Source organism: Helianthus annuus, chromosome 12, assembly GCF_002127325.2.
Source record: "Helianthus annuus cultivar XRQ/B chromosome 12, HanXRQr2.0-SUNRISE, whole genome shotgun sequence".
Classification (NCBI taxonomy): domain Eukaryota; kingdom Viridiplantae; phylum Streptophyta; class Magnoliopsida; order Asterales; family Asteraceae; genus Helianthus; species Helianthus annuus.
The window spans coordinates 39,367,909-39,380,634 of NC_035444.2; the positions used below are offsets into that span (position 1 = coordinate 39,367,909).

Below are 12,726 nucleotides of genomic sequence, written 5' to 3' on the forward strand. Positions count from 1 at the left end.
GAGCCGAGCCAGCTCGGTTTAAAACCAAGCCAAGACCGAGCTTAGATTTTCAGCTCGGTTTCAAATCCGAGCCAACTCGGTTTATAATCGAGCTGAGCCCGAGCTTGCCCTAGCTCGCCTCAGCTCATGAACAGCCCTAGTGGATGGGATGTGAATGCTCTTAGAGGACTCACGTTCTAATCACTATCTCTCACCCTATCTTCAAAATTTTAAAAAATTAACAAAAAACATCGTTACGTTCCATCCACTATGTTTGTATCCACGCCCTAAAAATTAACAAAAACCCACACACTCCCCTAAGTTTGAAAAGATACTATTCACCCTATATCATCTCTCTCATATACACACATACTCATAAAAAGAGAAATAAATAATAAAATTGAAAGAATAAAAATAATAAGAAAAGAATATAGAGGTATGTATGATGAACGAGATGTGAAAGATTTTTTAAAGTGAGAGATGGGCTAAAGAGGGTTGGGCTAATGTTTGGATGAGGGAGATTAATTTACTATTTGTTATTGCGCATTTGCGCCAAGGTTTGGATGTTACTAAGCTTGGAAGATAAGCAAAAGAAAATTGGGATGAGCATTCACAATTGAATCTATAATGTATATTAAAACAAAACATTTTGGTGCCACTTGGCATAAACTTAAACCATTAGTTGCCACGTGGCAATGTAATATTCTTTCTCAATTGATTTTGAGCGGCAATTTGTTTTGGCTTCTCAAACAAGCTTTTCCTCTGTATCATTCAAAAACCCTAACTATCATACGGTGATGATTTCATACATCTTTGATTGTCTCAAACACAAAAACTCTCATCCAGGTATCTTTATTATCTTCAACGTGCTCCAACACATTTGTAGAGAAAGGGCAGAACTGTTGTGCTCCGATGACAACCACTACCGGCGTGAGCCACCCTTTTCTAGAGATCGGGATTATTCGTTTCATTCTTCTGATGATGTATGTTTAAATCTGTCGTTGCTGCTCACGGATCCACTCAAGATCACATTTAAGGTTCGATTTCCTAGAAGCTTTAATGCTGGTATATGTAATCATCTACACCCAGTGATTTCTTCCTACCGATTTCTAGGGCAGATGATTATTAGGCCCAATCATAGAGACGATTCACTTCTAATCTTTCTTAGTTCACTAATCTTTCTCATTACAAATAATCAATTTCAATTTATGATTATTAGTCTTGATTTTAAGTTGAATTTCTCGATTCAATTTAGGGGTTTCAGAGTATACTATTGTTTCTAATTAATAATTTTTTGCCTATTTCTACACATTAGTTTTTTTTTCTTCCTTCCAGATTGAGTTTGAATGAGTTTTCTTTGGCAGACATTTTTTCGAACACCTTCCATGCAAGCCCAAATTCAGTTTTTTTCTCTTATCTGGTTTTTAAATCAACTATTAATAATGCAGGGATGAAGGAGGATAAGGTTATAGTAGATATAAATAGTTATGATGGAGATAATGAGGAGGAAGAAAGGGAACTTAAGAAGGTGCGACTGATTTGGATGTGGATGTTGTTGTAAACAAGAAGGGGTAGGGGTGATGTTGAGGTTTTGATTAGTGTGATTCGGATCAGGTTAGAGGGTATAACAATTATTGAGGTTAATAAGTATGTTGAAGGATAACTAATTTGATTACTGAGATTTTTGATGGTTGGTTTAGCGAGTTGATGTTTTAATTATAGATTGTTTGATGGGGTATGTTCCAGGCTTGAGGATATGGTGTGAATTTGGTTAAATGGTGGATTAATGGATTGCTAAGAGGTATCGTATTACTTTTCGTTTTATGTTGTCTGTTTGGATTTCTCCCACTATTTAGTTGGATTCGTATTTTGATACCGAGATACAGTTTTATTCCATATGTGTTGTGTTGGTTATTTACATTTATGCATGCAGTAGTTTATTCAATCTTATTCTTTCTTGGATTATAATTACATTCAAGTTTTTCACATTCTTTTTGAATTATATATTTCTGATATTTGCCATTATAAACTAACCCTTACCTACTGCATACCAACTGCTTGATATAATGTGTGAATGGAAAGGAAATTTCTAATTAAAAGCTTTTCTTAAATTTGTTCCATATGTAAACCACTTATTTGATTATAATTCAAGGACAATTTCTAACTGAAATAATATTTGTCTTGGTCTTGATTATTGAAGTTGTTGGACAATCAAATCTAAATTTCATGTCATTTAAACTAAAGTTTACATCTGTGTTCGATTAGTATTTTATTATACACTACTTTAATATCAACTTACGGCTGTAATGTTGTATAGAGGCAGCAGAGACCGCCAATGGCGGAATTTGTGAGCGTCTCGCGTGAAAGCAAGATTTCTTTCATCCAGGTTATTGTCTGTTCATTCTTTTCCTAGGGTTTCATTGTTTTAGTCATTATGATTATGTTTTGAATTTTTTATTTTGTGCCTATGTCTACTCATTTGTTTATTGTTTCTGTTTTTTTTCTTCCTTACAGATTGAGTTTGGATGAGTTTTCTTTGGTTGGCATTTTGTCGAACACCGTCCATGCATTCCCAAATTCAGGTTTTTTAAGAATGGTTGGGCGATATTCTCCTTAGTCGTACTTTCTTTGTCGGGCGTTAGGTTTTGTGTCTTGGTTATTCTTTGCTTTTTTTTCCAATTGATCGTCGGTGTCGGTTCTTTCTTAAACTCAGTTTTTATTGGGTAAAAGTAGATGTTAAAGTCGGTATCATCGAAATAAGATAGCGTTTACTTCTGGGTTAAAGTTTTAACTTTCGATTATCAAGTGCTTTGATCTGTTAAGGTTATGTCTTTATTTTTTATTATTATTTAAGAAACAAATAGATATAGTGATCGAAAAGGAAAACATTTTATGAACAGGAAGATCCAAACATCCTCTTACAAGTAAAAAATTTCACCTATAGATTTATAGATATATCCTCTATGAATGCCTAAAAATATTGTTATTATAATTTTAAATGGAAATTAACACATTAAACTAACCAACCTGTTGTATTGTTGACAATCACCTTCGTGGCAAAAAGAACTCTGTTTAATGAAGACGCTTGAAAAGCATGGGGTATGACCCCCACCTTCTTATAACCATCAAAACATGGCGTAGCCGAATGACAAGTTTTTTAGGTAGAGTTTACCTACACCGAGCCCCGCCATCGAGCCACAACTCATTCGAGTCAACTCATTTCCAACAAGAAGGTGGTTCGTGCTAGCTCCCCTGGAAGCAAAGCCATGATAACAAGTCTCTCAGCAGGTGACTATTTCGCTAAAACCATATGGGGAAGGTACATTATTATTATATGTAAATTTCTAATTTTAAATATTGTAATTTAAACTTAATTTCTTGATATTGTTCTCTGGACATGTTAGGCATCCCTTAGCTATCTCATGAAGCATTAAGCATTTCTATCTGGTGCTTAACTTCAAACCCTTATTGTTTCAAGCAATAGGTAAGTTCCAAGTTTTCTTCAAATCAAGACATGTTATTTATATTTATGTTAAAAATGAACACATTGACTTTCCAATTACTTTTGGGTTCATTTGAGATGCATTGGTTAGTTTGGCTATAATCCGTTTGTACAAGTTAAAACGGGCCACTCCTTGAAACCTCTCTAGATGAGCCACCAGTCGAACACCATCCACCAACACTGTGTGTAACCACCATTTAGCATGTGAAGCTTTTGTTAACCTTTCTTAAAACGACCTGTTTTACCCGGCCCTCTTTTGGTTGGAACCTGTTTTAACCCAAAGAATTTTTCAACTTTTTTAAACAACCCACTTAACTCGACCCAATAAACTTTTTTTAAACGACTCACTTGACTCGACCCAACTCACGTGTTTCACATTTTCATTAAAAATGACTAATTAAGGGAAATTTTATTTCGTTTGTTAACCAAGTTTTGTCAATTGTTTTTTGGTTAATTGTTGTTTCATTTAGCATAATTTAACCAATTCAATGTTTTTAAAGGTTTACGATTGTGTAACCATATTGGTTTTTAGGTCCTTACATAGCTTAGATAATCAATGAAAAAGTGGAAAAGGTCTACAAAAAGATCGATTTGGCACACCAAACAAACCATTTTTGAACTGTTAATATTTATATATTATGATGAAGATTATTTTCGTGTAGGAAGAAAAGAGGGAAAGATTATAAAATAGAAATTTGAAGATCGTTATTTTTGTTTTGGTTAAGGTTAATTTTAATTTTTTTTTACTTTTACCATTTATTTCTTGCAATGTACTGTTTTACTACCTGGGGAAGTAGGTTCTTTAAACTTTTGATTCATGTTATTGTAGGATGATTTTAATAAAAAAAAATTATTTATATTTTATGTTTCGTTGTGGAAAACATTTGTTTATAGAAATATAAGTTACTTTGATCTGCTTTATTACAAATTGTTTTACCAAATTATAGTTCAAGTTGCTGGCCATTTTGGGGGTTACTAGAAAAGTCAATAAATGTGTAGATGTGATCAAATTTGCGAAACATGAACTTGAATTTTGATTTTTTATACTGCTTCTTTTTTTCTTTGATTTTTATGATTTTGACCATTTGATTTTTTTTTTCAAATCACCCGTTTTGACCCGAACTTATTTTGACTAGAACCCGTTTTGACCCGACCCTGTTTCGGTCCGAACCCATTTTGACCGAAACCTAACTGAACATGTTTTTAAGAAGCTCATGCCGGTGTTTACTATAGCGAGGAGCTGAAGTTTTCAAGGGACCTTGGCTACACTGTGCTCCCACTTTCTCGCTGCCTCTATGAGAGGGTAAAGCCTATTCAAGAACTTTTTTAGCTCTCTATATTCAAGCAGGTTAGAAGCAAGAAAGATGGAAACAAAGCTTTATTTTGTATGTACAAGATACTGATGAATTCGCTATTTCAAGGGCCAAGAGGTAACTTTTATTTTATAAAAATAATAAATTTATGCTATTTGAGTTATCTGTTGTGTTTTAAACCTGCCTTAGATTGCTTTTTGGCATGAAGTTTTTATTTAATTCATTACAATGGTACTTATAGTTGTGGGCTAAATTGAGTCAAGTTAAAAGAAATAAGCCAAAAAGGGAATAACCCTAAATATCTTTTATTCAAAGATTTATATTGATATTGTAATCATGATCTTTACATTATAAAAAAGTGTTTTGCAGGCTAACCAACCCATTACACGTTACTTATCTTGCTCGGTTATATTTCTTTAATTCTTGGTTGCCTATTTCTTGGTTTGCTTCAGGTATAGACGACTTATTATTATCATTCAACAAACGCCATTTTATACATTGTTTACTTGCATAACTAATTAGCATTCGAGGTACTGTTATAATTCTTATCCAATATTTTTAATCAAGGGTTTCAACAGGATTTATGCACTCCTTTAACGGTTTTCTGTTTTTGGTTATAAATAGTTTAACTCGGCCCATTTGACCCCTTGGTGATTAAACATAACCTGTTTTTTTTAATGGGTCAAATTAGGTAGATTTGAAATTAAAGAAAGGAAATCGCCAACCAGATTAGCACGTATGCGTCATACCACGGGAAAATTCATTGACATTTACCTCTTTGATCTTTTCTGTCCTTAGATCTTGGTAAATTTCTTTGACATCTTCATAGCAACTTCTAAATCGCTAAGCTGGAACTAATCGTGAACTACAACCACCATTATGAGCATCTCATTTGTTTTTCACCTCTTATTTACACAGCCACTCTATAAAACTGTAAGTCTATAACTGCTATAATCTTTTGGATTGCAAGAGTGAACCCTATCAATTTGGGTTTCTAGCGATACATTCAGGGAGGGTGATACGGGTAAAGATGCCTTCAAATTATTGAATATGTCAAGTTCTGAGCATCTATGTTTACACCGCCCAAACTTAGTATTAAATTCATTTCTGATGTATAAATTTACAATGTATTTGTATACGGTTTTTCCGGAGAACCAAATGATGGAGAATAGCAATGGACGTTGTCTTTGATGTGGCAAAAGAAATCAGGAATCTCCAAGAAGTAATTTCAAATATCAAAATGTGATAAAACTTAACTATATTCAAAAGATTATTATATAATGTTCATTTTCAAAACAGTTTGAAGGTCTAATCGTTGGTTTAATTTTTTGGTCCCTTCACAGGGATTATGAGGATGAATTAGGAAAACTGAAAAGGTAATTAATTTGTTTATTAATTATATAAATAAAATGATAATGTATTCATTTAGGTAGTTTGGTTATGTGTGTAAACAGGGAGGTCCAGGAGTTGAGTTCAAAGAAAGATGAAAGTCAAGCTATTGTGGTTTATCTACAAGTTGACCCGGTTCGTAAACAACCAACTGATATCTTTAATTTTATGTTTGTTCAAAGTCAGATATTTGCCTGGTTTATGGTGTGAATTTGGTTATATGTTTGAGTTAAGCCACCCGCGAAGCTCGCGGGATCTTAGGCTAGTCCTTATATATATCAATATAACTACAATAAGAATCATTACATTAAATAATATTTTTATTATATTTATTATTTTATTATTACATTTTCTCGTTCACTCACTCACAATCACCTTTAAAAATATTAAAAAATTATAAGGTGTGAACAGTGTTTCCTATGTATTTACAAAAGAAGAGTAATATTCTCATATATTTTCTCTCTCATTCACTCAAAAACCATTCATTGTGAATGCTTTTAAAGGAATGAATAGGGGTGAAAATTCAATGTATAAACAATGGGGATATTTTTCACTCTCAAAGAAGCCTTAGACAACGTTGATTCATTGTTCAATATGTTTTGACTGACAATTAATTAATTCACATTGTTTCAGTACATTCTTAATTAGATTTCTACGATTTGTTTGTAATCATAAGCTGTTGTATTCTTGATATAAATTAAAGTTTGTTTCATCCTATTGAAATGGTTTTATCAAAGTTGACAATTCCCCACATAGTTTTTATCAACAAAACCTGACAGTTATATTGAAAATAAAGTAGCTTTCCATTTGAACCCCTCAAAATAGTCTAACAAAATTAGTAACAGCTTCCCATCATTAGCCATGAATCCTACTGTTAGACTCAAATACATAACTTGGTAAAATTATTATGACAATGTGCTTACTTTGGTTTTACAGACATCTACAAAAGGTATGCCCGCTTTTGTCGTACTGGCGCCACTCCTGACATCAACATGTTTTTTAGTAACCCTTACGTCAACATGTGTGTAGTTGTTATTAACCAACGTATACAGCCAGAGAATCATCAGCCAAAACAGGTACTTAACTAAAACGACCCAAACAGACAAAACTTAGAGTATGCACAAACTAACATAACTTCTTTCAACTATTCATATCATAAGATTTGTTACCAGGATATGGGTGCACACATTATCATCATTCAAAGATCTAAAGCCAAGCTAACAGTAACATAAAAACTACAAATCATAGTAACTGTTCAAACCGTCAACAGGCGAACCCTTTTTTCTGATTTTCTAGCTTAGTCATCATCCTCCTCCTGCAAAACACAAAAGGAAAACATCAACACAACTAAAATATGAGTAATCGATTTCCGGAAGCAACTTTCAAATTTGCTATTGGTGGAATTTACTGAGTACGATGATGATTTCTTGACAACTATCAAAGGTCTAACCAACTTTCAAATTTTCTTTTATAAAATAATAAATCACATTATGTTTCTTTAAAACAGGATCACGATAAATTTAATATTTTTGTAGATCTTTTTAAAAACAACCTTTTAACAAAACAAATAAGCACTTAAAAGTAAAAAAATTAACATCATACCTCATCACTGTCCTCTTCATTATTAACCTCAGACTTGGATTTGTCAGAATCATCGTCCTCATCTTTACCACCCGAAGCCTGTTTCCGTTGAAACAAACTCGTAATCAACAAAACAAAATCTTTATAAGCCAATATATAAAACAATGTAATTAACAAAACTTACCTGCTTTTTGTTGTATGCTACCATGGTCTTCTCATACTCTGCCTTCCTTTTGTCAGCTTTGGCTACATAAGGTGCTTTTTCCTGTGTTTACATGATCCATAACACCACTAACATATAACTTAACTTTTCAAAACCGCGATGAATCAACAAACAAGCATAAATCCTATATTAACTCTTAAAATTGTAATAGCAGCTAGAAATTTAAGATCAAAATTTTGATTTAACAAAATTATAACATGTTCTGCAATCTCAGATCCAATCACCTCTGTAGAACATACCAATACTTGTCAAAGGTACAAGACACACTCAACGTGCAAAGTGTGAGCCTTGAGCCTAGACACAAAGCGCTTCAATAGCTAAGACCCAATATGAACAAACATAGCATAAACATACCCGTTTTGGGTTTTAGACATGTTTTTGGTGTGTTTAGGGCTAGTTTAAGCTGGTTCCAGCCTAGTTTTGGATGTTTCAAATCAAGATCTCATCTGAAAGTCGTAGGAGTGACTGGATGACAGCATGGCTTAAAAAAGTGTGCCTTAGGCGCAACAAGGCTCAAGCCCTTGCACTTTTGGTTGCCTAAGGCACCCTTTTTGAAAAAAAAAAAAAAAAACACATTTCTTGGCAAAATTTTTACCCTGAGGCACGCACATTATGTATTTAACATAATTTTGTGCAGAAGGTTGTTGCACATTTTCACTTTCAGTTTGTACATGTATTTAATCTTCATATTGAAACATACATACAGCTTAACTGTCACTAAATATTTGGGCCTTGGATACAAAAAGCAGTGAGCTTCAGTTTTAGATCTTGTGGCTTATGAGCGTTCCTTCCTTTTTAAAACCAAGGCTTAAACGCGTAGGCGTGCACCCAAAAGACTTTGACAATATACTACTAATGTTAAGAGTACCACTTACAGAAGTAGACATGGCTTTCCATTTTACCCCACCAGCTTTACTAACCTGCAAATCAATCACCACATATAAACACAAAATCAAAACCTATCTAACAACCTAAACACCAACTCAATCAATACTCAAAACAGCAAAACCAAAGCCTAAAATTCAAACAAATCACTCACAGCAGCAACAGATTTGTTGTGGGGATTCTCCGCTTTAAACTGGTCCCTAAACTCCTCCCTTCAACAATTCAACCAAAACAAACATAAAAATCAAAACAACACACATCTAAAAAATAAACCTAAACATAAACCGCTTACATAAACACGAAGAATGCACTAGCCGGTCTCTTTGGCTTGTTCGGATCCTTCGCAGCTTTCCCCTTCTTCACAGCCAGCCTACAAAAGTACAAAATCAATATACACAAATACAAAACCCTAACAAATTAACGGAAAACCCGTACTTGGCGTCCGATTTCTTCTGAGCACCGGTTGATTTGCCTCCTTTCATGGTTTGATCCTGAAAATTGAACAGAGAACAAAGAATTAGGTCAAAACTGGGGCGAAAATGGTTGAATATAGCGGGATTGGGTTGGAAGTTTACGCAGGAGGGGGTTAGGGTTAGGGTTTGACAATGGGGAGTTAATGTTACGAGGTGAAAACGGATGAGAGAGATATTTTGATTTATATATTGGTAAAACAATTTGGGCGGGAGAATTCTAGTTTTTGAATCTGTTTTAGATTCATATTGGGCCCATTTTGACATTCTATTAACTTTTCTGGTCAAATGTACTTTTTTTTATCGTAAAATGTAGAAAACCACTTGGATACTTGGGTTTGAAATCACTTAAAGCCTTATTTATGACGTCGAGGTCGCTACACCCACTACCATGAATACGATCCTACATAGATAACAAATATAAAGTAAAAAAAATTAAACATAAACAAAGTTATGGAAAATATTTTTTAAATGTTCAAATAAAATATTACCGCTTGATGCCAAAGACTGTTTGAAGAAACACTAGATAAATGGTCGGAACCGAAATATCTAGGAGGTTTGAATCCGCATAAAAGGGTTAGTTCTCTCTCAATTGATTCAGTTGCTGCCGAGTTCCTTCTTCGGTGATTCTGCAAAACAGAGCACCGTTAGCCTCGTCAAGGGGAGAAGAGGGTTCTCTCCTTGACCCGACTCCGGTGTGAGAATAAGTATTGGTAACGGAGAAGATAAAGTATTTGAGAAGTGAATGTGATCTGAGTTCATACCTGAAGAGTTCTCCTATTTATAACCGTGAGTTTGGGAGGGAAAATCTGTTATTGAAAAGGTAACGGAAGATGCTAACGCCGTAGCGGTTATATTTCCTTCCGTTAAGTCCTTTTAAATCTTCGTTAAGTTGCCTTGATCCGATGTGAATGCACACGGATCATGAATTGATCTATGGCTGGGGAATTGCCACGTGGAAAGTGATTCAAGTGGAGATCATTCTCCAATTACATGCTATCGTTGTGATTTCAGGAACGTTTGTGATAATGACACGTGTCCAGACGGTTATAACCGTCTGGGTGGTGCACGATCATATTCCTTCTAGAAGATTACTGCTGTAATCTGGTGTGACACCTTTCAGTGTGCACAGCTGAATAAATCCCAAGTCTGGGTAAAATGATATCCAAGTTTGGATATTTGGGCGGAAGTATTGTTCTCAGGGTTTTTGCCAATGGAAGGCGGCGCGAGGATTTTATGCTTTCCCTTGGGCGCGCGACTATCGCTTGTTGATTTCTTCCTTCCTTTTGTAAGACCAATGCGCGGTCGCGCAAGGTTAAAAGGTTGAAAGGCCAGTTGGTGGTATGGTCTCATATCCTTTTTATGAGGTTTTTGGGGCCTTACCCTTTCAAGTCCCCCCAGTCTAGTGTTGTACTTATGCGAATAAGTGGAGCACTGGACTTAGGAGAGAGAAATGTCTTTTGGGCGCGAAAAAATGAGAAATCTTCTGTGAGAAGATTGCATTTTGTAACGATTTTTTTTTATAAAAAAGGAAAAAATGTGACTTGTAATCATGCTCTGTCATGTAATGACGTCAACTGTCAGTAAGAGTGGGTATTTTTCTCATTGGTCTTGAGATTTGTAATGGCGCTTTGTCAGGCTTCATTAATGAAGAAATGACCCTGGTTCCTCTAGCGCCGTTTGGATGTGACACAATTCTGACAGTTAATGATAGATTTCTCCTTTCTCGAGGTTTGAGTTCTCTTTATATATACGTATTTTTGAGACACTTGGTCTTCTTAGTTGATTCTTTATCAAAGAAAATGAAGCGTTCTTACCACACTCGTCTCTTGCTGGATGCCCTTAGGGTGTACGATGCTGCTGAAGGTCTCGTTCTTCTTTCTCGTTCACCACCACTTACCATTGTTCCGGTGAAGAAGCTGATCGAACCTGCTTCCCCTGTAGTTGTTGATTCCGACTGCAAGGTTCCTCAGTACACTGATGTCACTGCCGGTGCTGATATTGCACTTGATGTCGATGGGTTGATGGCCCGGTTTCCGATGCTCCAGCGAGGGGAATGCCGGTTGGTGTACCGACGCCGGAAGATTCGTCGGAGTGGGCAGGTGTCTTTTGTTGACGATGGTTCCGGTGCTGATTTAGATTTTCAAACTTAAGACCTGCTTCTGTCTTTAGTTAGTGCTTTTTTGTTGTAAACGTTTGGTACTGGACAGGGGTTTTTTTTTGAAGATCACTGCTATGATCTTGTTAAGTGTTCATGTTACACTTTTTTGATAATGTATATTATGACATACCTCTACTTCGGTAGGGTTTTAATCCTTATATATGTGGATTACAATATGTTGCATGTGTATAATTACTTTTGAATAGGTAAGCCGAATGAGAGATGGTATTGTGCTCATGTGTGAACGTATGTCAACAGCTTGTCTGTTTTTAGACTGTTCATGAGGTGTACAATGGTTGACCATATCATTTTCGCGCGAACCAAAGAAATCTCATGCAATTTGTAATAAACAGTGATGTAGGTAAAAGTGATTTTTGTATTGATAAGAGCGCAAGGCTTGTGATACAGAATATAATAAGGAAATACATTGCCTGTATGTTTTTTCCGCTTTGTAACTTGGTTCACATGTAACACCTGCGCAACTGTTGTGCGTTCCAGGTACGGGGAACTAGAGTCCCATCGACCCTTTTTAGGGTATATGCCCCCTTGCCTAAGACTTCGTTAATGACGTACGGTCCTTCCCACCTCGGCGCTAATTTGCCGGGTTTTTCGGCGTTTGAAGCCTCGTTGTCGCGCAGGACAAAATCTCCGGGGACAAAGGTGCAAACACGCACACGCGCATTGTAATATTTTTCGAGCTTGGATTTGTACCTTGCTTCTGCTATGGCCGCGTTCTCGCGCCTTTCTTCCAGAAGATCCAAATCCAGCCTCCGTTCTTGTTCATTGTTCTGTTTCTCCATAGCCAACATGCGCGGTGAAGGTAGGCCTATTTCAGCTGGAATGACGGCCTCTGACCCATAGACTAGACTGAACGGAGTTTCTCCGGTGCTAGTCTTTGGCATTGTTCGATGCGCCCAGAGGATACTGGGAAGTTCGTCAACCCACCCTCTACGCGCTGTCCCAAGTCGCGCTTTTATGCCGTCAACGATTTGTTTGTTTATGCTTTCTACCTGGCCATTCGCTTGAGGATGCGCAACGGAGGCGAAGCTGTGCTCAATCTTCATTTCTTTGAACCATTTTTGAAGGTCTTCCGCGGCAAAGTTTGTACCATTGTCAGAAATAATGCGCAATGGTAATCCAAATCTGCAAATGATATGTTCCCATATAAATTTGCGGATTACCATTGCTGTTGTTGAGGCCAAAGCTTTAGCTTCTACCCATTT

At 35.9% G+C, this 12,726-nt stretch overlaps 1 protein-coding gene and 1 long non-coding RNA gene across 2 annotated transcripts; one reads left to right on the forward strand and one right to left on the reverse strand.

Moving 5' to 3' along the window:
* The first annotated feature begins 5,923 nt into the window (after window positions 1-5,923).
* On the forward strand, window positions 5,924-6,319 carry LOC118484878. Its single transcript, XR_004874819.1, has 3 exons — window positions 5,924-6,036; window positions 6,138-6,170; window positions 6,249-6,319. It is a non-coding gene; the product is annotated as an uncharacterized LOC118484878 (long non-coding RNA).
* A 973-nt stretch (window positions 6,320-7,292) lies between these two features.
* Window positions 7,293-9,550, reverse strand: LOC110894662 (HMG1/2-like protein). Its single transcript, XM_022141889.2, has 8 exons — window positions 9,448-9,550; window positions 9,308-9,363; window positions 9,165-9,242; window positions 9,027-9,084; window positions 8,863-8,907; window positions 7,949-8,029; window positions 7,786-7,863; window positions 7,293-7,498 (listed from the first exon to the last, which is right to left on the reverse strand). The coding sequence occupies exons 2-8, from the start codon at window positions 9,352-9,354 to the stop codon at window positions 7,481-7,483; spliced, it is 405 nt and encodes a 134-aa protein (XP_021997581.1). The 5' UTR covers window positions 9,355-9,363; window positions 9,448-9,550; the 3' UTR covers window positions 7,293-7,480.
* Between the last annotated feature and the right edge of the window lie 3,176 nt (window positions 9,551-12,726).